General features: G+C 42.9%; 1 protein-coding gene across 1 annotated transcript; it reads left to right on the plus strand.

The window, feature by feature from the left end:
- The first annotated feature begins 655 nt into the window (after window positions 1-655).
- LOC134198297 (uncharacterized) lies at window positions 656-4,555 on the plus strand. Its single transcript, XM_062667662.1, has one exon. It carries the CDS (start codon window positions 929-931, stop codon window positions 4,406-4,408), a length of 3,480 nt encoding a protein of 1,159 aa, XP_062523646.1. The 5' UTR covers window positions 656-928; the 3' UTR covers window positions 4,409-4,555.
- Window positions 4,556-22,538: the final 17,983 nt, after the last annotated feature.

Consider the following 22,538-nt stretch of genomic DNA (forward strand, 5'->3'; position numbering starts at 1 on the left):
CGTTTTTAAAGTAATTGTTTTGTGTATGTTGCGCACAGTACAGTACCTTTGCTTAATTATTTACTTTGTACAATGGAGTTTGATTTTCAAATTCACTAGTTCTCTCAGTAGTAGTAGAAGTAGTAGTAGTAGAAAAGGCGATACGAGGAACGAATTAATAACGTGGAGCTTTCATCGTTCACGCCAATCATTTTAGCATGCACTGGAGGATGCAGTAAACTGACGTCTATTTTTTTGAAAAGACTAGCCTCACTTTTATCGGAAAAGCACCACACCGAGTACAGCACAACTATCAACTGGCTGAGATGTCGACTGTCATTTGCACTCCTTCGGGCCTGCGTGATGTGTTTGCGAGGATGCAGGTCCAAGCTTCACAGAACCTCAAGGGACTTCAACATTCTGCTGGAAGCAGCAGAAAGTAGATTATAGAAGACTGTTTATCTCAAAGTTGTTACAACCTAGAAACTTGTTGCTATAGAGGAAGCTTTTACATACAGTAGTAGTATGTAGTAGTGTGTTAGCAGATGCCGTTTGATTGTTCAAATACACCAGTTCTCTCAGTAGAAGTAGTAGTAGTAGTAGTAGTAGTAGTAGTAGTAGTAGTAGTAATAGTAGAGTAGTAGTCCCGGATGTAGACCTGTCATGGCGGCGCGCATCATTCGGTAACATTTTGCCAGTTCATTTCAGTTTACGTTCGTTCCTAGGTTTGAGGATTACTTCGTTAGTTTGTTTTTGGTTTCACCACGATCCACAACGATTCTATAGTGTGGGGGACAGAAAATCTCTTTCAACGGTCAACCGAGATTTGAATTTCAAAAGTCTCCTGTTCTGTTCAGCCTCGTCACTGTCTACTCCTTAACATATTGGTCTGAGATTTAAATTGTGACTTCTACTTCTAAGTGTTCAACTGTCCAGCGATCTCTCGGTGATGTCTAAATGCTGCTTATGCAACAGCAGCGGCCGCTGTATGAACTGTCGCTGTGCCAAGTTGGGCCAATTCTGTAGAAATTGCAATCCACTCAACCACAACCGCTGCCAAAACTGGGAAGCAAGAGGGAAATATCAACTACAACGTCCTAAAACTGCTGGTACCACTTCTAGCAAGATATCCCCGACGAAGCCGTGCATGTCAAGTGATGATCATCAGGCGCCTACAATCATGGACTCGCCAGTGAATCAGCATTCAGGTCATGATAAGCCACTGTCTTACGCTTCGGTTGTTGCTCGGTCTAGTTCTCCAGGAGGTAAAGCACTCTCTTCATCCAGTCTAGAATCTAGTGTCCTTACTGCTGCAACAAGAATGCTTTATTCCGATGCCGTCCAGCTGCACCCACCTTGTTCTTCGTTGTCGCAAAGGCAACTGCCTTGTTCTAAGTTATCGCAAAAGCAGACACTTGAACAGTCCAGGGTCCATCCTAAATTGCAACAGCAGACAAGTTCACCAGTCGCTCACATTGTCGATATGATATCTAACACCCAGGAAGATGAAGACATTCATGACTTAAATCAAACAGCTTCTCCTTCCCTAGAGTTACATGAACGCCTTCCTTACAGAGTGATGGCATCACCAAATTTCAGTTGGGGTTCACTGAATGGTGTTGAAGTGATGAGTCAAATAGAACAGGCTTACCAAGAAGTTGTTCATTGGAGAAGGAATTTATTTCAAGTACCATACGGTTCTACTGGTAAAATGTTCGCCTCCGAACTTGCCAGATTGTTTCATGCGTATGCAAGTGCATCTGCTCTTGAGTGTGTCTCATTGACTGCTGCTATGGTGATGCCCCATCTTCTGCTACAGAAGCCACACAAGCGGTCCAGAGGTCCTGATCATGTCTCTTGTCTGACCCGTCGCTTAGAAGCCTGGAAGGCGGGTGATATCAAGGCTCTGTTGTATGAAGCCAAGACGATCCAACAACATCTAACTTATAGTAGGTCTTCTAACAAGGCAACCAAAATCGACGATCTTCCTCACGTTTTCGCTGGTCATTTGAAGAAAGGAAATGTGAATGCTGCTATGCGTTTACTGTCTGATGAAGGTGCTAATGGTCTTTTACACCTGGATGACTACCTGACAAATTCAAGTCAAAAAACCGTGAGAGATGTACTCAAAGAAAAACATCCAAATGCTTCTTCCCTCGATCCTGACTATGTTGTGAATTCTAAAGAGAACGCTTCTCCAGTCCATCCTGTCTTGTTTGATTCTCTTGATGGACAACTGATCAGGAATACAGCAATGCGATGTTCTGGTGCAGCTGGTCCTTCTGGCCTTGACTCGACTCAATGGAAACGCCTGTGTACGGGATTTCACACTTCCTCCAAAGATCTCTGTAATGCTCTAGCTGCTGTTGCTCGTCGAATTTCAACAGAGATAGTAGATCCTGACGGTATCTCAGCTCTAGTGGCTTGTCGTCTTGTACCTCTGAACAAAAATCCTGGGGTGAGACCAATTGGTGTGTGTGAGACAGTTAGAAGAATTATTGGAAAGGCGGTTCTTTCTGTGGTCAAGTCTGACGTGCTCTCGGCAACCGGAACCTTGCAGCTTTGTGCAGGACAGATTGCTGGGTGTGAGGCTGCAATACATGCCATGCAGTCATTGTTTGAAGATGACAATACGGAAGCCATACTACTTGTAGATGCAACAAATGCCTTTAATAGCTTGAACCGTCAGTTGGCTCTAAAGAACATCTCAAGCACTTGTCCAGCAATTCATACCGTATTGCTCAACACATATCAACAGCCTTCACCCCTATTCGTTGGTGGGGAAGTCTTGTTGTCGCGTGAGGGAACCACACAGGGAGATCCTCTCGCGATGGCAATGTACGCCTTGGCCACAGTACCTCTGCTGAAAAAAGTACAAACAGAAGGCAGCACCCAAGTCTGGTATGCCGATGATGCTGCAGCCGGAGGAAAGATACAAGCAGTCAAACAATGGTGGGAGAAACTCTCCATACATGGAGAAAAATTTGGATACTTTCCAAATGCCAAGAAATCCTGGTTGATCGTCAAACCGAATTGCCTTGAAGAAGCCAAACGTGTGTTCTCAAAAACGGCTGTGAACATCACCTCTGAAGGTCGAAAGTATTTAGGAGCTGCACTGGGAACTGAAAACTTCTGTAACGGCTATCTCAGTGATGCAATCTTAGACTGGACACGTCAGATTGACAAATTGGCTTCCATTGCCCAAAGTCAGCCACAAGCAGCTCATTCCACATTAAGTCACGGTCTTCTGGGCAGGTGGATTTTTACTGCGAGAACAAATCAGAATTTCAAAACTTTTGCTGGGCTTTTAGAATCATCAATACAATCTCAACTGATTCCTGCTATAACTGGTCGTTCGGCCCCTGGAGAACTGGAAAGAAAACTCTTCTCCTTACCAGCCAGACTTGGTGGTCTGGGAATCACAGATCCAACTTCATTGTCTTCTGAATACTTAAACTCTCGAAAGATGACTGCACCGCTTGTTGACTTCATTTTGAATCAGGAGATCACTCTAGGAGATGCCCCAGATCAACAGGATTCTCTCAAAAAGCAAATTCGCAAGCACAAAGGGCTAGAAATCAAAACTCTTGCTGATAATGTTCGAGATAACCTCTCACACCAACATAAAAGAATGTTCGAGTTAGCAAATGAAAAGGGGGCATCAAACTGGCTCACAGTGCTGCCATTGGAGGATCACGGCTTCTCATTACATAAGTCTGCATTCAGAGATGCTCTATGCCTCAGATATGGATGGGTCCCCCCTCATATGAGTGAATCTTGCCCTTGCGGTGGAAAAATGTCAGTGGAGCATGCTATGTCCTGCCCCACGGGAGGCTTTCCAACTATACGCCATAATGAAATCCGAGATATGTTTTCTCATCTGTTGTCTGATGTCTGTCATGATGTGGAAACGGAGCCCACGTTGCAATCACTAAGTGGAGAGACGTTCTCTTTACGTTCAAGCAGTCGAGATGATGATGCAAGATTAGACATTTCGGCAAGAGGTTTTTGGGGAGGAAGATTTGAGAAGACATATTTTGATGTCCGGGTGTTTAACCCCAATGCCACCTCGTACACATGTTTTGAAGTTGCATCATGCTATAGAAGACAGGAACAAGAGAAGAAAAGGAAATATGAAGAAAGACTGAGAAAAGTAGAAAATGCTTCCTTTACACCTATTATCCTTTCTTGCACTGGTGGCATGAGCAAGCTTACAACGTCATTTACCAAAAAGCTGGCCTCAATGATATCTGAGAAAAAGGACACTCCATACGGTAGCGTGATCAACTGGCTAAGATGTCGACTCGGGTTCGCACTCCTAAGAGCTTCCATAATGTGCATCAGGGGCAGCAGGTGCAAACGCTACGTCAGGCCGGAAAACAATATTCTCCTGGCTACGTCTGAGGGGCACCTGGCCTCCTCAGCTTAGTGACTTTACTGTACATGACATAGTAGTAGTAAAAGTTGTACTATTGTATATGACAGTAATTGTTTAGTAGTAGTAATAGTTTATTGCCATTCGCTGTAGGTTGCCGTTTGTGTATACGTAGTCTGCTATTGTTTCAAATACACCATATCTTCTAAGTAGTAGTAGTAGTAGTAGTAGTAGTAGTAGTAGTAGTATATTTATTACTCAGCAAAAGCATCCACCGGTCATGCCCATACTACAAAAACCACTACAACGGCACTCAACACAACACTATATCAATCCATTCAATTAAACAAACCCACTTAAGTCAACGTCACAATCGACTTAGTGAGGCAAGCCTCACTGTTGATTAAATCCATGTCATGACATTTTAGAGGGCTGTGCTTGGCCGATCTACTTTCGCGAATGCACAAAACAGAAGATCTTATTAGAGAAAAGCTGATCCGACATCTCAGAAGTTCCATCACTGAACTATATTTCTTTTCAGTTTTGTTGGCAATTAAACTGGCAAGATGTTTGTAGAAGGTGGAAGTTTCAGAGCTCATGCCACCGGTAGAGGAAAAAACCAACGGAGTGAAGCTGGCATGTTCCACTTCCAGTACTCGATGCGCATATTCACGTTTTTTTCCACATTCATGGATGTTGAATGCTGATCTCAAAGAGCCTTGACTATTGGAGCGCGCGTTTGGGTAAAATACCCTTACATCAAAAAATGCACGGTCTCCTTTTGTCCAGACTCCTCTCGCTGAAAGATCAAGTCTAGCCTCGTCAGACATGTTCGCTGTTTTCTTCTGAAACTTTTCTCCAGTCAGAGGTTGTAACATCGGTTCTATCGCTACATCATGACACACTTCAGTCAAAAGATCGGCAGTTATATCCCTAATTTCATTGTGCCTTAGCGTCGGAAAGCCACCTTTAGAACATACCATTGCATGGTCAACGTTGAAAGCAGATCCACAGACACATTTTGAAGGTAGATTTGGTAACATCCAACCATAGCGCATGCATAAAGCATCACGAAAATCTCCTTTGCTCAAATAAAAACCATGTTCTTCAACCGGTAAAACGGATAGCCAATTTGATGCACCCTTTTCAGAGGCAAGTTCAACGCATCGTTTCATAGATGCTGGACAATTAGCTTCTATTTCTACTAAAGTTTGTTTCTGAGAAGCCGGTTTTTCAAATTTTGTGGCAGATTTTTCTTTCTGAACAGCTTCGACAGCCACATTGTAGCACTGTTCTTGTTGTATTATGAGAGCTGCTAATGGTGTTTTTATACGACAAGGAGACTTGAACTCAACATCGGACGTGTGAGTTGGATTAGTCAAGTTCAAACCTCCAAGTCGACAAGGTAGAGCCAACAAATCTCTCACGTCTTGGCTACAATGTTGCTGGCCGGTTATGGCAGGAATGAAATAATCACGAATGGCTTCCTCAAGCGGCTGCATCATGGAAGAGATGTTTTCGGCAGTTCTTGATATGTATGACCATTGACGTGACAAGCCATGAGTAAATACAGAGTAAGCAACATGTGGTTGTGTTAATGCAATCTCTGACAAGCGTTTTACTTGCATGACCCATTTATCTACCTTTCTGCTGACATATTCTTCAACAAAGGATGAACTACCAAGAGCAGCACCAAAGGTGTCTCTTCCCTGATGTTGTTATCTGAACAGAAGTGTCTCCAAAAATATCTCTTGCCTGCTCCTGCTTGTTCTCTTTCACGATCAGCCATGTTGTGTTAGCATTAGCAAAATAGCCAAATTCTGGTCCATGCTCTGTAATAGCATCCCACCATTTTCTTACATTCTTAATGGATCCCGCCCCCAGTAGCATCATCAGCAAGACAACCTTGCTTGCACGTACCCATAACTTTGGTGATGAGAGGACTAATGCCAATTGCATACAATGACATGGCCAGAGGGTCACCCTGTGTAGTACCTTCAGTTGACTGTATAGTCTCTCCTCCAATCACATACATCAATATGTCAACTCTGTATGTGTTAATTAAAGCTGTTGCAATAATAGGGCATAGTATGCGAGCATTGTGTAAAGCAACTCGACGATTCAAAGCATTGAACGCATTACTTGCGTCTACCAACAGAACACAGTCTGTAGCATCATCTTCAAATATTGCTCTCATTGCATGAACAGCTCCTTCACATCCTCCTGCTTGACCAGCACATACTTGCAAAGGTCCTGAACAACAGCAGACATCATCCTTCACTACAGACATTATCGATTTGGCAATGATCCTTCTGAACGTTTCTCCAATACCAATTGGACGTAGACCAGGAGACTTGTCCAATGGTATTAGTCGACAAGCTACTAGTGCTTGGATTCCTCTTGGGTCAACAAATTCCGTACAAATGAGTCTTGTCAGAGCAGCCAATGCATTGCATAATTCAGTGGACTGGTTGTGAAATGAGCAGCAAAATCTTCTCCATGCAACAGAGTCGACTCCGGAAGGCCCGCCAGCACCCTGAGTTCGCAAAGCTGCAGACTTGATGACAGAGCCATCAATTCTGTCAAAAATGACTTTTGGTATGTCATTGACAGAACCACGAAGCAATGCAGATTCACATAATGATTGGTGTTTGGAATGTTTCAAATGCAGTAGTTCTTTTGCAGTAGTAGTAGCAGTAACAGTAGTAGTAGCAGTAGCAGTAGCAGTAGTAGTATTAGCAGTAGCAGTAGTAGTATTAGCAGTAGCAGTAGCAGTAGCAGTAGCAGTAGCAGCAGCAGCAGCAGCAGCAGCAGCTAAAGCAGCAGCTAAAGCAGCAGCTAAAGAAGCAGCAACAACAACAGCAGCAGCAGCAGTAGCAGTAGCAGTAGCAGTAGCAGTAGCAGTAGCAGTAGCAGTAGCAGTAGCAGTAGCAGCAGAAGTAGCAGCAGCAGTAGCAGTAGCAGTAGTAGCAGCAGCAGTAGTAGCAGCAGCAGTGATAGCAGCGGCAGTAGTAGCAGCAGCAGTGGTAGCAGCAGCAGTGGTAGCAGCAGCAGTGGTAGCAGCAGCAGTGGTAGCAGCAGCAGTGGTAGCAGCAGCAGTGGTAGCAGCAGCAGCAGCAGCAGTAGTAGTAGTAGTAGTTGATCCAATTGGTCTTACTGGTTTGGTGAGTTGTCGTCTGATTCTACTGGACAAGAAACGCGGAGTTTGACCAATTGGCATATGCGAAAAATCAAGAAGGATAATCGGAAAAGCCATCCTTAGTATTGCAAAGTCAGACATACTGAATGCTGCTGGACCACTTCAACTTTGTGCAGGTCAATTATCAGGTGTTGAATCTGCCACACATGCAATGCAAACTGTCCTTGATGATTTAAATACAGAAGCAATCCTACTTGTAGACGCTTCCAACGCTTTCAATAACTTGAACGGTCAAGTGGCTTTAGCGAATATTTCTGTTAACTGTCCTGCCATCTTACCGGTGCTCGCCAACACATACCGTCAACCATCTTTCTTATTTGTTGAAGGTGAAGTTCTAATATCTAAAGAAGGCACGACTCAAGGTGATCCATTAGCTATGCCAATGTATGCTCTTGCATCAGTTCCTCTTTTGACAAAGGTTAGCACAAAAGAGACAACGCAAGTTTGGTATAGTCCGTGGGCTGATCACGCAGAGCTGTTGTTTTCTGCACCTCCGCTCCCACTCTCGTAAGAAGAAGGTTTTACTTCATAAAATAGTAGATAATGTAGTGCTAAGACCGTTTCGACTTGTTGGCACTCACAAAAATGATCGGTTTACAACAGCGAGTTTAAAACGTTAGCGTGATGCCATAATGAGGTCTGGTACCCGAGCTATTATTTCCGGTTATTCAACAGAGCCACTAGAACCCCCTGTAGACTCCTGCACATAAGTTTTTAAGCTTTTGAAAGTATTATATTACATTATTTCACGTTCTGCTTTGTGCCCTGCTTGTCTAGGTTTGTTTTACGGCTTTGATGTCTGTAGATTTCAAAACCCAGACGTGCAAGCATGCAACAAGTTAGAAAGCGTTCATCGGATGTTAAAACTAGCATGAAAGTGGACAATAACAATAACTCACTGAATGATTATTGCAATTACTACTAGAACCCGGAAAAATGATGACGTAATCGTTTCACTTTGAACTCAACCGGCTACTACGACGTAAACCGGATGATGACTGCACACAATTTGACGCGGATGACGATGACTCAACCGAATGACGACTATGATTTGACCGGACTCAAGCGGATGATGACTAGGAGTAGTAATTAATTAATAGGTAAAGTAGATGATGACTACGCAAAATGTATGAAACGAACCAGACGTGCAATTGGCAGACACTGTTTAAAGGAACGCATGTGTAGCACTAGACTTATACTAGCATTTCATTGTTGCAGTTGTCTAATTTGTTGTTAAAGTCGTATCTCAGAAGAACAAACTTTGTGTATAATATCTATTGAATTGGCTTTTATCAATTAATTAATTAATTAATTAACTAATTCAAGCAATGGAGTTCGAAAGAAGTGACGACGAAAGTCTTGTCTTTGAAGCTGTTGTTCCCGCTGCGAAGGTTCGTTGCCTAGATTGGAGAAGTTACCTGTGTCAGTGTCAGAGAGAGGGTGGTGAAATTGACTGTGTCTCAACAGCGCAGTTGGGCGACTTTGCCTGACACTGCGGAGGTGAGACAAGATGACAAATACCCGTTTATGCGCAAGGAAGGGGTTACACGTGAGGATAATCCAAGAGGCTACTACCATCGTTTGTGTTATCAAAATTACACAAACAAGATAAACCTTAGACATCTGCAGAATAATAGAAGGAAAGAGCAAGATGAATCCGCACCTGCAACAACAACGCTTGCTGCAGAAAGCCAAGTGTGCACAAACCCATCATCATCAACTGCAGTCATTGTTGATCAAGGATCTTCTTCGTCAGCACGAACCACTCGCCGATCATTAGCAAAGACCAATTTCTCGCTTTGTTTACTGTGTTAGAAACCGAAAAATTGGACAAGCACAGTTACGATAGATTAAAATTGCCAAATGGATATTTCTCCTGTTACACTTGTACAAGCAGCCAGAGTACGTGATGACACAAGAGTTCTTCTAGCAACGGAATACGGAAACCTTGATTTTCATGCTGCCGAAGTGAATTACCATACGAGCTGTTATCGAGACTACACTTCAAAGAAGAATCTTGCTAGTGTAGTTTGAAGATACGACGCTTGCAAGTGGGAAGAAAGAAGCACTGCTGGTGACTTAACAGAGGGACTGCTTTTGACATAGCCTTCTCAAGTCTAGTGCACTCAGTAGAATCTAGAGTCAATTCTGGGAAAAGCACAGCCACAATGTTACAACTCCACGCTAAATTTCTAGAGCTTTTAGAGCAGTTTGATGAACTCAATCTGTCTTGCCGCAGAGAGAATTTAAAGAAAAGATTAATCAAGTATTATCAGAAAAGGCTAGAGTTTTGGAAACCAAAACATGCTAATGAAGTAGAAATCGTGTTCTCGTCTTCAACTGCGAAAGGAGATCTACTGGAAGCATTTCTAAATTTGAAACACAAGATTGATGAAGTTGGTGAGATTGAAGATATGAGTGCAATTGACGACGATAACTTTACGTCACCTTCTTCCGCGATAAGTCATCTGCACAGTGCTTTGGAATTACGCAGTGCTGTAATTGCATGTGACCGAAACCATGATATGGCCTCCCACAGCAGATGATCTTAACGAAGCTGAAATTGATCGTCTTGTTCCTCCACTGTTATTTATACAACTACTTGGTTTTGTTGCTCGTTGATGTGGAAAGCACAACTTTTGATGTCTACAGCCTTGAACGACGTATCCCAATGTGTCAGAAACTACACATCTCAGTGCTTTGTCAATTGCTCAAGACATTATCTACACTGCTCATAACGGCCGCGTGCTACCTGCTGCAATTCATCACATGACTAAAAGCGCCCAAGACGTTAGTTTGCTAAATCGCGTGGCCATGGAATATCTATGAGCCAGATTCAAGAAATGGATACCGCTCTCGCGGAGAAACAATTGGAACTGGCTGGTACTGGAAACGTTCCACTTCCTTCAAATGTCGATCTATCGACGTCAGTTGTATTAGCTACTGACAACAATGATATAATGGAGGACACGCCAACAGGGGCCAACACTACGCACTGCACTAATTCTATTCTCATCCAGCGTGCTGTTCCTACTGCTGCTGCAATGCTGCTCGTTCATGATCAGTCTCAGAAACGTACATATCGCAAACACAGTCGGTCACTGCGTACTACACTGGTAGACCCGCCACCACGCTATGTTTCTTCACGACGACATGGACCAGGTGAATACTGTATTGACATCGCTAAACTTACCGATGACAAAGATTACAGCTAGACTGCCCAGTTTACAGACTTTGCTTTGATGTTAGCTAGGCTTCCGGCACATTTGAATGAGAAACTGGGTGCGGTTAGTTTATCAGTTCCAGACTGGGCAGGTTTCAATGCTGCTCCTTGCATTCAGAGTATTCCACTCATAAGTAAGGTTGGGTATTTACCAGTCATCAACGCTCCTTCCACCCAAATCAGTATTGTAAAAATGTTTTGGATATGGCTTTAAACATCTCTTTGCAAACAAAACAGCAAGACATCGTTGTCGTTGCAGATCAAGCAATTATGCAAAGCTGCAAGAAATTCTCTGGCATGACCAAGTGGCAATTTCTGAACTTCCAGATAGAGCTGAATTTAAATCTGTCGTTGCTAGAATGAGCACTTTTCACGTTATCTGTACTTTGTTAGCCATAATTGGTAAAAGATACGGCGAAGCTGGTTTCAGGGACACTCTAGTGGAAGCCAATGTTGTGAGTGCCGGTTCTGTAGCAGGCGTTTTAGGAGGAAAACACTACAATCGTTCCATTAAAGCTCACCTAATTTTGTCAGAAGCCTTCGAACGTCTTCGGTGGCAAGAGTTTGAAGAATGGATAACGTGCAATAGACTACAAGTCAACCACCCAGATCTGCACAGTATGTTGACTGACCTTTGCTGCAATCAATCTTTGCCATCAGTGACCGATTTAATAGAACATTCTTCATTCAAACACTTGTACGGTGCTTACTCAGACTTTTGCAAACAAGATCGTGGGCCAATGTCAGTGTTTTGGACATCATACATTGATATGGTTAGTCTCTTTCGTCGATTTATCCGGGCTTCAAGACAAGCAGATTGGAATCTTCATCTTCAGTGTGTGCGTGAGCTATTGCCATGGCTGTTTGCCTATGACCGTACCAACTACTGTCGATATCTGTCTGCATACTGGTGTGAAATGGTTTTGTTGCCTTCCACTCATCCAGACGCATACGCTCAAATGGAGCGCGGTGAACTCACTGTTCGACGCAGTCGACAGTCTTACTTTGCACAAGTACCAGTCGACTAAGCTCTGCAACAAACAGTCAATCATGACACCAAAGTTAGTGGAGGGATAATAGGTTTCAGCCCGGCGCCGTGCAACGTTGGATGCTCACTGCTCAGCTTCGCGCAGCGCTAACAAAGTCTTGCAAAAACTTGGCGGGCATGCTCACAGAATCGTCAGTACTGCCTAGAAGGTTGAGCCAGTCAGCAATATCAAAATCAAACATCTTAGTGGAACAAGTCAGCACGGCACTTTAGGCTTGGGCCAATCCCTTTTCAATTTCAGATGCTCTTTTCTGTCTCTCGTCTGGAATTCAAGCAAATGACGAAGTACGCTCTGATGTGCTTGGTGCCCATATGAAAGGTTGTAACGCATGTGAATCATTTCTTTGCTAAACGTCTTCTAAGCAAAATGGAGGACTTTTCTGCCACTCTAAAGTCCCTAAAGCTGAAGACTTTTACGTCACAAATGAAGCCATTAAAAACAACTTCAACCGGACGTCAAACTTCTCTGAAGGCGCATTGCAACCTGTTTGCGAAGCTTGCAGTTGTAGCTCAGGCAAGGGAATTTAACATGCAAGATGTGTTATCACACGAACTAGGACTACTTCCTTATTCTTTGGCAACTCTACATGGAGGGCTAATGAAGACGAGCAAGTCAAAGCTTTTGCCACTGCTAGAAAAAGACGTAACAACTCTCGATATAGTACCATCTAGAGCAGCGTATATTGTTGATGCCATGGCAACTCTACGGACCACGATACCAACTGGTGGCACATTTGGAATGCTTGCCGATCAAGTTCTAAAAGGCATTACTTACGGTACTATTGAAGGCGGACGTGTTGATTTTGTATGCGATCAGTACCCTCGAAATAGCATCAAATCACTGGAAAGACAAAAGAGAAGAAAATCTGGAATGCTGGTGATGACCATCGCGAGCGCTGAACAAAAGCTTCCGACTTGGAAGAAATCTATGGCAACCTCATCCAACAAAGTTGCTCTTATTTCGTTTCTTGCCAATCAATGGAAGATGCCGCAGTATTCACAACTACTCAAAGGCAAGAAGCTATATGTTACTGTCGCTAAAAAATGCGAATGTCTTACCAGTACCGACGGCCTAACTGTAGTAGCATGTACTATAGCAGAACTGCAGACACATCTGACACACGCCTTTTTTACATGCCTATCATGCTGCCATCTCGGGCTATGCGGCAGTCATAATTAAATCACCAGATACTGATATTGCTGTTATTGGTGCTTGGGCAGATAGCCGTATTGCATCACAGCTAATTCTCTATGCAGATACAGCCCAGAGAAGTGGGTACATCAGCTTAGACAACATTGAGAGCACTCATGGCAGTGATGTTTGTAAAGCTATACCAGGTGTGCATGCATTTACAGGTTGTGATACCGTGAGCTCTTTTTCAAAACGTGGAAAGATGGAGCTTTCAAACTCATCAAGAGAGGCCACATACAAGCGATGCAGCGTCTAGGAGAATTTCTGACGTTTGATGAAGATGTAATTCAATTGTGTGAACAGTTTGTGTGCAAACTATACGGAAAGGAGTCATTTACAAGTGTGAATTCGTTAAGATATTATTTGTTTTGCACTGCAGCATGCAAGTCGTACGCCGATTTACCTCCAACCCGTGACGCATTTGTTCAACATGTCCGCCGAAGCAACTACTAAGCGTTTCTTTGGAAACGGTGTCTTCAGTGTGGAGAAGTTCCCAGTCCTATTGGGCATGGTTGGTATATCGGCGATGGTGACATCAAAGTATTATGAATGATTCTTCCTCCTGCACCTTTGGCTCTCTTGGAATTACTGCGTTGTGGTTGTTCATCGGGTTGCAATAGTGCAAGATGTCGGTGCTTCAAGAATAACATGCCATGTACCGATGCTTGCAAGTGCAAAGACTGTGTCAGTGCCGAGGCTGCTGTTCCTTCTGTCACTGATGTATACGTTGAAGACGACGACCTGATTGTTCTTGATGAAATGTAACCGACACAACTATAAATACGTAGCTACAGGGCGCTGGTTTGTACAAATATCATGTAATGTTAGAAATTTAAACTAAAACGAAGTTGTTTACAGTGCTAAAAACTCTGATGTTAGTTTTCTTAATATAATCAAATTGTGTTGCTAAATTTTACAATTTAACTCGTAACATTTGCGAGTAAAGATTGATGCTAAAGAAATACATACATAGTTAATCTGAAAAACTGACAGGCCGTTGTAAAATCAAAATTAAATTAATTCTATAGTGTTTACAACTGATAATACGTAAAGCTGCGTCAACAAAAATTGCTTCAACAGACACATGCGAACAACAGCGGCCAGCCTCGCTCTTCCAAACAGTGTCTGCGCGCCTAGTTTATTTTAAGTTCCAGAAAATGTTGTTACACCTATCAAACTAGAAGCAGTCGTTGGAAGTTAAATTATATAAAGACGCACAAAAATGCAAAACGAAATTGAGTCTGCTCGCTTCCATCGCGTTTAATAAAATAATTATATCACGAAAACCGACCACTTTCTCAACCGCCAACAAAGTGGAATAGCCTTCAATTTGAGTCCTCTGTCGGTTACAATCAAGGAACCTTCCTCGTACGAAAGTGGGAGCAGAACTTCTCGCTACAGCAATCAGCCCACGGACTAATAAACCCGGCCACTGTGTCCAGACTTACTACACGCCCCTCCTCCCCGCACGCAAACGTCTGGCCACGCGAGACTAGCATGGGTTAGAGTCGTATAGAGAGAAGAGAGAGAGAGAGAGAGAGAGAGAGAGAGAGAGAGAGAGAGAGAGAGAGAGAGAGAGAGAGAGAGAGAGAGAGAGAGAGAGAGAGAGAGAGAGAGAGAGAGAGAGAGAGAGAGAGAGAGAGAGAGAGAGAGAGACAGAGAGACAGAGAGACAGAGAGACAGAGAGACAGAGAGACAGAGAGAGAGAGAGACAGAGAGAGAGAGAGAGAGACAGAGAGAGAGAGAGACAGAGAGAGAGAGAGACAGAGAGAGAGAGAGAGAGAGAGAGAGAGAGAGAGAGAAGTACAGAGAGACAGAGAGACAGAGAGAGAGAGAGACAGAGAGAGAGAGAGAGAGAGAGAGAGAGAGACAGAGACAGAGAGAGAGAGAGAGAGAGAGAGAGAGAGAGAGAGAGAGAGAGAGAGAGAGAGAGAGAGAGAGAGAGAGAGAGAGAGAGAGAGAGAGAGAGAGAGAGAGAGAGAGAGAGAGAGAGAGAGAGAGAGAGAGAGAGTGCGACAACCCGGATTAAGGGCGCCATTTGTGTCCAGCCGACGGTAGTAAAAATTCTTGTATAAATTGTACGAACATCGACAAAGGTTGAAGTTAATGGAAATCATTTCTATAGGTATGAACAACACTTTCCCTAATTTTGAGGGACTTTGTATGTACGTACAGTATTTTTAGAAAGCGGCTCTGTATAATCCAGATGACGATAGCTAGTGTTAGAGCTCACTTGTCCTTTAAAGATCTCACGTTGCTTTCCTTGGTACTTGAAACACTAAGTGATGGCATCAGCGGGAAGTGAGATTGCCGCGGTGTGCGCTGCCTCGGAGTTCGGACTGCCTCGGCAGTTTTGCTTTCCTGGATGTTACAAGCGAGTCAGACTGAGATTAGTCAACGCAAGGGCACAGGGACACCTTTAAAAAGCTGCTTCTTTATTTTTGGCTTCCAAACATTAAAAGTTATGCTATGTTTCGAATTTCTAATTACCTGTCATATATTAATTACCATGCAATTATTGTCCATGCACATTATAATTCCAATACAATGGGCTGGAGGACAATGACAAAAGTAAAATTGTCAGTAAAGTAGTAAGCAACTGTCTGCTTCCACCATGATGCTAACCCACCCAACCTAGTGACACACCCATGCTTAATTAAGTTGACCAGGCAGTGCGACTTCGCCTCTGACCACTACTTGTATCAAACTCAGCCCCTTGGGTAATGGACATTTCATCCATTGTCAAAAATCAACGTTTTTCCTGTTCACAAAGATGCTGCAGTTTTGAGTGAAGATGGTCTATGATAGAGTTAGAAGAGATGGTTGACATTCTTCGTTGAAGAGTACACACAGATGGCAATGGATGGTGCTGTTTCAAAAGCAGGCTGTATTCAACAGATCCACAAGCAAATCAATGTTCTTAATTAATGGTTGACGATGTCCAAAGCATGCCTCTCGTGCTAGAGACCTCTTAAAAGAGCGGTGAGCTGGTCTTTTCCAAAAAATGCCAAATCTTTCCTTTATTTTCAGTTTCTGATGCAAAATTGTTCTCTTCTTGTGTTTAGCTTGAGCTAGCTCTCTCATCGGTATCCTTAATTAATTATTTTGCATTCTAGCTGAGACAGGGTGTCAAGTGAGGAACCTCATCATCACACAATTACTTTCCTGTATCATTAACTGCAACCACCTCTCCTGCAGAACAAACAAATAAATGTTTTAATAATTGCCATAGTGAACAAGTGCATTTATTTCATCACAAGTCCAAATTCATATATTTTGTATATATTACTCACTTCATTTGAAGAAACTCGTGCTCCCGGCCTCCATGGAAGAACAGTAGGAATGAGACAAGGGGAGCTCTTGATTCCGGATCTACCCTTCATCTTAAATGAAGGAGGCTTTCTTCGCAAGTTAGCTTTGCGATGAGGGAATATCGTCGAAATGGAATATTTCCTTTCAGCTTTCTTTTCCTGTCGGCTCTGCATGCAATTCTCGAATTGAGACTCGTCAAAATTGTAATATACGGGGCTTGGTAAATGGTTTGACTGGGATATCCGGGGTTAGACATATACCGGCTGCAGGAAGGCAGACGTCGTGTTGTATTTCTAGTTGTTACGCTTGTTTACGTGTTGTGTTCTATTGCTATACTTCAAGTATACAACATGGTACCAGGAAATGAAGCGTCTGAATCCTCCAGAGCATCTATCGTTGACGGGAAGAAACTTGGCCATGGCATGAAAGAAATGGAGGCAGCGATTTGAAATTTATCGAGTAGCTTCAGGGTTGACATCTCAAGGGGATCCTGTGCAAACGTCGGTGTTTTTCATTCAATCGGGCCCGAGGCTCTTGATGTTTACAACACCTCCGTTTTCGGCACTGAAGAAAGCAAAGACAAAAGCTGGAAGACGTGACGAAAAAGTTTGAAGAACACTTCATTCCAAAACGAAACGTAACATACGAAAGACATTGCTTCTTCATGAGAAATCAATTGCAGGAAGAAACAATAGACCAGTATGTTACTGAGTTACGTACATTAGAGAAGACGTGTGAATTTGGAGTGATCAGTGAGTCATTGGTTAAAGACAGGTTAGTTTGTGGAGTTCTGGAGTCAAGATTGAGAGAGAGGTTGTTGAGAGAGATGGACTTGACGTTAGAGAAAGCAGTGGCGATATGCAAGGCATCAGAACTGTCCCAGTTTCAGTTGAAAGAGTTGGAAAGTGGATCCACCAGTACGGCAGGCGACCTAGATGCTGTTAGGAAAGAAAGTAAAAGGACAGGAGACTGGCAATTCATACGAGATTGTCCTAAGTGTGGAAGGAATCATCCAGAAAGGAGATGCCCTGCCTTCACAAGAAATTGTTTAAAGTGTCGACTACGCGGACATTTTGCAAGTAAGTGCAAGGCTAATGAAGCACAAGTGCAGCAAATGATGATGCAAGAAGAACAGCCTGCTAAAATGTTTATTAGTGCTCTAGGTGGCTCAAAGTCAGATGTGTGGTCTATGTCTCTGAGAACTAACGGCATTATGGTAAACTTTAAACTAGACACAGGAGCTCAAGTTAATGTCCTGCCTCGGAGTGTTTATTGTAGACTGACATCTAAACCAGTACTGGAACCGGCTAAAATTAGATTAATGCCATATGGGTTATCTAGACCACTGCCAGTAGATGGACAATACTTGTGTCAGGTGGAGCATGGAACAACTCACCATTTGCAGTTTTATGTTGTGCCGGCAACAGCTTCACCAATATTGGGACTAAATGCATGTCAAAAACTAGGACTGGTCAAACGAATTGCTGAAGTAGATAGAAATGACAATCAGATTGTAAAGGACGTAGTTTTGAAAGATTATTCTACTGTGTTTGGTACTCCAGGACTTCTAAGGGATCATGTCTATCAAATTCGATTGAAAGAAGGTGCTGTTCCGTATTCAGTTTTTGCTCCTAGACGTGTGAAGCTTCCGTTGCTGCCAAAATTGAGAAATGAATTAGAAAGAATGCAGAAGATGGGGATTATTCAAGAAGTGGTTGAACCGACGGATTGGATTGCACCTATGGTGCCAGTTCTTAAGAAGAATGGTCAAATAAGAGTGTGTATTGACTTCAGTGAGCTCAACAGGTCTATAAGACGTGAACGATTCCAAATTCCTGTGGCTGAGGAGATTTTTGCTAAGATGCAAGGTTCTAAGTGTTTTACAACTCTGGATGCTGAATCAGGATTTTGGCAGATTCCTTTAAATGAAAGCAGCTCGTTACTAACAACGTTTATTACACCATTGGGACGTTTCCGATGTCTGAGATTGCCATTTAGCATTACCTCTGGTCCTGAAATTTTTCAAAGAGTGATGAGGCAGATTTTGGCAGGGATAGATGGCTGTGATTGTTTTATTGATGACATCGTGGTATGGGGTGTGAATGAAGAAGAGCACGATCACCGATTGAGGCAGGTTTTAGAGAAATGTAAGACCAGTGGATTGAAGCTGAATATGAGCAAATGCCAGCTCCGGAAACAGGAAGTCAAATTTTTTGGTCATGTTTTGTCTAACGAAGGTTTGAAGGCTGATCCGGACAAGATTAGTGGAGTAACTTCACTAGAGAGTCCAACAAATAAAGATCAATTACGCACTATTTTGGGGATGTTTAGTTATTTGGCCAAGTTTTTGCCTGAATTTTCTCACAAAGCAGGTCCATTGAGAAACCTGCTTCGTGAGGATACAGATTCAAAATTGTTTGTCAGATTTGAAGCAAATGATTGTTCAAGCACCAGTTTTAGCATTTTATAGTGCTGAAGCTAAAACAGCTGTCTCGGCCGATGCCTCTTCGTATGGTCTGGGTGCTGCATTGCTGCAAATTCAATCAGATGGAAGAAAAGCACCGGTTATGTATGCATCAAGAACGTTGACAGATCAAGAAAAACGTTTTTCACAAATTGAAAAAGAAGCATTGGCTTTGGTTTGGGGATGTGACCGATTTGAATCATTTCTGTTGGGTCGAGATGAGCCATTTACCATTGAAACAGACCATAAACCTTTAGTCACTATTTTGAACAAGCAAGACTTAGATCAAAGTCCTCCGCGGATTCAAAGTTTTAAGATGCGTACAATGAAATTTTACTTTCAAGTTGTCTATGTTCCTGGAAGAGAGTTGCAAGTAGCTGATGCGTTGTCTAGACGACCACAAAGTCCTGCTAATGTAGATAGCATGGTGGATGAGTTGATAAAGGCGGTTGAAGAACACGTTGAGGGAATTAGAGATGCATTACCAGCATCAAAAGATGGTCTATTGAGGATCAAGGAGGCAACTCGTCAAGATTTAGATATGCAAGAGTTGATCAGGGTTGTCAATGCAGGATGGCCGAATCGGGTTACTCAGGTTGTTGCTGCTATTCGCCCGTTTTGGAGCCATAAGGATTTATTGACTGTGGTTGGCGGGTTACTGTTGAGGGGACATCAGATAGTTATTCCCAAGTCTATGAGAAAGGAGATGCTTAAGCTGGCACATGATGGGCATTTGGGAATAGTAAAGACCAAGAAACGAGCAAGACAATCAGTATGGTGGCCGCAAATGAATAATCAGTTGGAGTTAATAGTTTCCAACTGTACAACGTGTGCAAGATATGCAAGTGAGCAGAGGAAAGAGCCACTCTGTAGTACTCCAATGCCAGGAAGACCTTGGGAAAAATTGGGTGCGGATCTATTTGAAGTAGAAAAGATGCATTTTCTAGTGGTTGCTTGACTATTACTCGAGGTATCCAGAAGTTAAACAGCTCACAGGAACAAAATCAACGGATATTGTACTAGCACTGAAGGGTATTTTCTCACGATTTGGGATTCCCGATGTACTGGTCACAGATAATGGACCACAGTTTGTGAGTGAGGACTTTAAGAACTTCAGCAGGACTTATCAGTGTATGCATGTAACGTCATCTCCTAGACATCCACAAGGAAATGGACTAGCCGAAAAGACTGTGGGGACTGTCAAAGCCCTGATTAAGAAGGCTTGGCACGCAGGGGAAGATCCACACTTGGGATTGTTAGCATATAGAGCTACAGAACATGAAGCCACTGGAGTGTCTCCTGGTCAATTGTTAATGGGGAGGAAGTTGCGGACAACCATGCCAACTATTGCTAGTCAATTGATTCCACAGTTGGTGGATAAGTCTTCAGTGAGAGAGAAAGACAGGGGTAGCAAAGCAAAGCAGGCAGCAGAATATAACAGAAGACATGGAGTGCGATCCTTACCAGACTTGGAACCAGCTGCAGGAACTCGGGTGTTGGTTCATGACCAAATAGGTGGAGAGGGGAATGTACCTGCGACAGTGGATAGAGAGATACAGCCGAGATCATACCGTGTAGTGACTGAATCAGGGGGTACTCTAAGACGCAATCGTCATGATCTTCGACTAAACCCTGAAATGGTGGCAGGGCAGAGAGATCATCAAGAGACTAATAGTAACCATAACAGACAGTGGAAGGGCAGAGAGATCATCAAGAGACTAATAGTAACCATCAACAGACAGTGGCAGGGCAGAGAGATCATCAAGAGACTAATGGTAACCATCAACAGACAGTGGAAGGGCAGAGAGATCATCAAGAGACTAATAGTAACCATCAACAGGCAGTGGAAGAAGCTGCACAGCAAACCCCGGTTAGGCCTGAAAAACATATAGAAACCCGAACACGATTTGGACGATTAGTGAAAACCCCACAGTGGAGGAAGGACTATGTTTGAAACAAGGGGAGATGTAATATACGGGGCTTGGTAAATGGTTTGACTGAGATATCCGGGGTTAGACATATACCGGCTGCAGGAAGGCAGACGTCGTGTTGTATTTCTAGTTGTTACGCTTGTTTACGTGTTGTGTTCTATTGCTATACTTCAAGTATACTACAAAAATGAGCCTAAAAGCAAAAAAGGAAAGAAACAACAACGCCCTAAAAGTTTTCATGCCTTCTACATTACCTAGTAGAGAAAAAGCTCGTCGGAGATGACGCCCAACAACGTTGCCTCACTTTCACCTCCAAGATCTTCCTTCTTGCAAAGTCTTTTGGGAAACGACACAGCTTGTACCCTTTTTCAGTTGTATTGCTGCATCCCCAAGCGCAACAACGAGGCTTTCTGCAAGCAGTGACTACACCACAAAGCGACTATCTCCTGATTTCCCGCAGTACACACAACTGGACACAAAAATGGCGCCCGTTACATCTGTACAGAGACTATTCTGTTCACGGGGACTATCCTGTTCACGTGGACTATCCTGTTCACGTGGACTATTCTGTTCATATTTGCTCCTATTCTGTTCATATTTGCTCCTATTCTGTTCACCGGGAACTATCTTGTTCACGCAATTTGAACCCACCCTAGCGGGGACTATCCTGTTCACTGGGGACTATCCTGTTCACGTGAACAGGATAGGCAACTATCTTGTTCACAGGCGACTAACTATCCTGTTCACGACGACTATTCTGCATGTTCACACTAGCCATATGCATACAGTATTCATGGTGACTATCCTGTTCACAGGCGACTTATAATCCTGTTCACCGGAACTGTCCTGTTCACGTGAACAGAATAGTCTCCGGTGAATAGGATAGTCCCCACTATAGCGGGGACTATCCTGTTCACCGGGGACTATCCTGTCCACAGGCGACTATCCTGTTCACAGGCGACTATCCTGTTTCCGCGACTATTCTGCATAATCACACTAGCCATATGCATAGTGTTCATGGCGACTATCCTGTTCACAGGCGACTACACGTATTCTGTTCACAACAATTATTTGAATTACATCAACAGTAACTCTGCAAAAACATTTATTGTTTGTTTATCCAATCTTTATTTGTAGCCTATATAATTCAACGAAAAATCTGTCTAGTCTCAAAACCAATTAATTAACGGTGCACTATTTCAAATAAAACTTGCGCACTATATGCTATTGTAGCTGTAAATAACTACTCATTATCTACTTTGATACATCTGTTAAGTTAAAACATAAAAGTATATGTGAGTCAGTCTTCCCATCTAGAGACGTCCAACAAGAATTGTAGGCAATAACCTGGCGGCAGTTATGACATCATTTTTAACACAATAGCCTATGCAACCTCCCCCACACTCAAAACACTAGACTTCTTTTGAATCTGTGTCTAAGATTGATCGATCGATGCATGGCAATTTCTGTGTGATATAGAAATGTATTATAGTATGGTACTCATATGTATGAATTTCTTTCACGCGTGCTGAAGGCATACAGTATCCACAGTTAATAAAGGACATAGAACTGTACATTTAAAATTTACACAGAGACACACACAGACACACACAAAATAGATATTATAAAATGTGTTTTTGTTCATTGTATATGAGGAAAATAGTAATGCTAGATCACAGTCTCAATCTTCAATTAATTTCCCTACCCCAGATGAGTTGCTGGTGCTTGCTTACAACCATCGATCCCTGTTACTGACGCAATTAACTTACTATGCATTAATTGCATTATAGTTTCTGTAAATTTACTAGCTTCTTG

The sequence above is a fragment of the Corticium candelabrum genome, chromosome 2 (assembly GCF_963422355.1).
Source record: "Corticium candelabrum chromosome 2, ooCorCand1.1, whole genome shotgun sequence".
Taxonomy (NCBI): Eukaryota; Metazoa; Porifera; class Homoscleromorpha; order Homosclerophorida; family Plakinidae; genus Corticium; species Corticium candelabrum.

What these genes read in the sequence shown, in the direction of transcription:
- LOC134198297 (XM_062667662.1), top strand. Translation starts at nt 929, where the DNA reads ATGTCTAAATGCTGCTTATGCAACAGCAGCGGCCGCTGTATGAACTGT.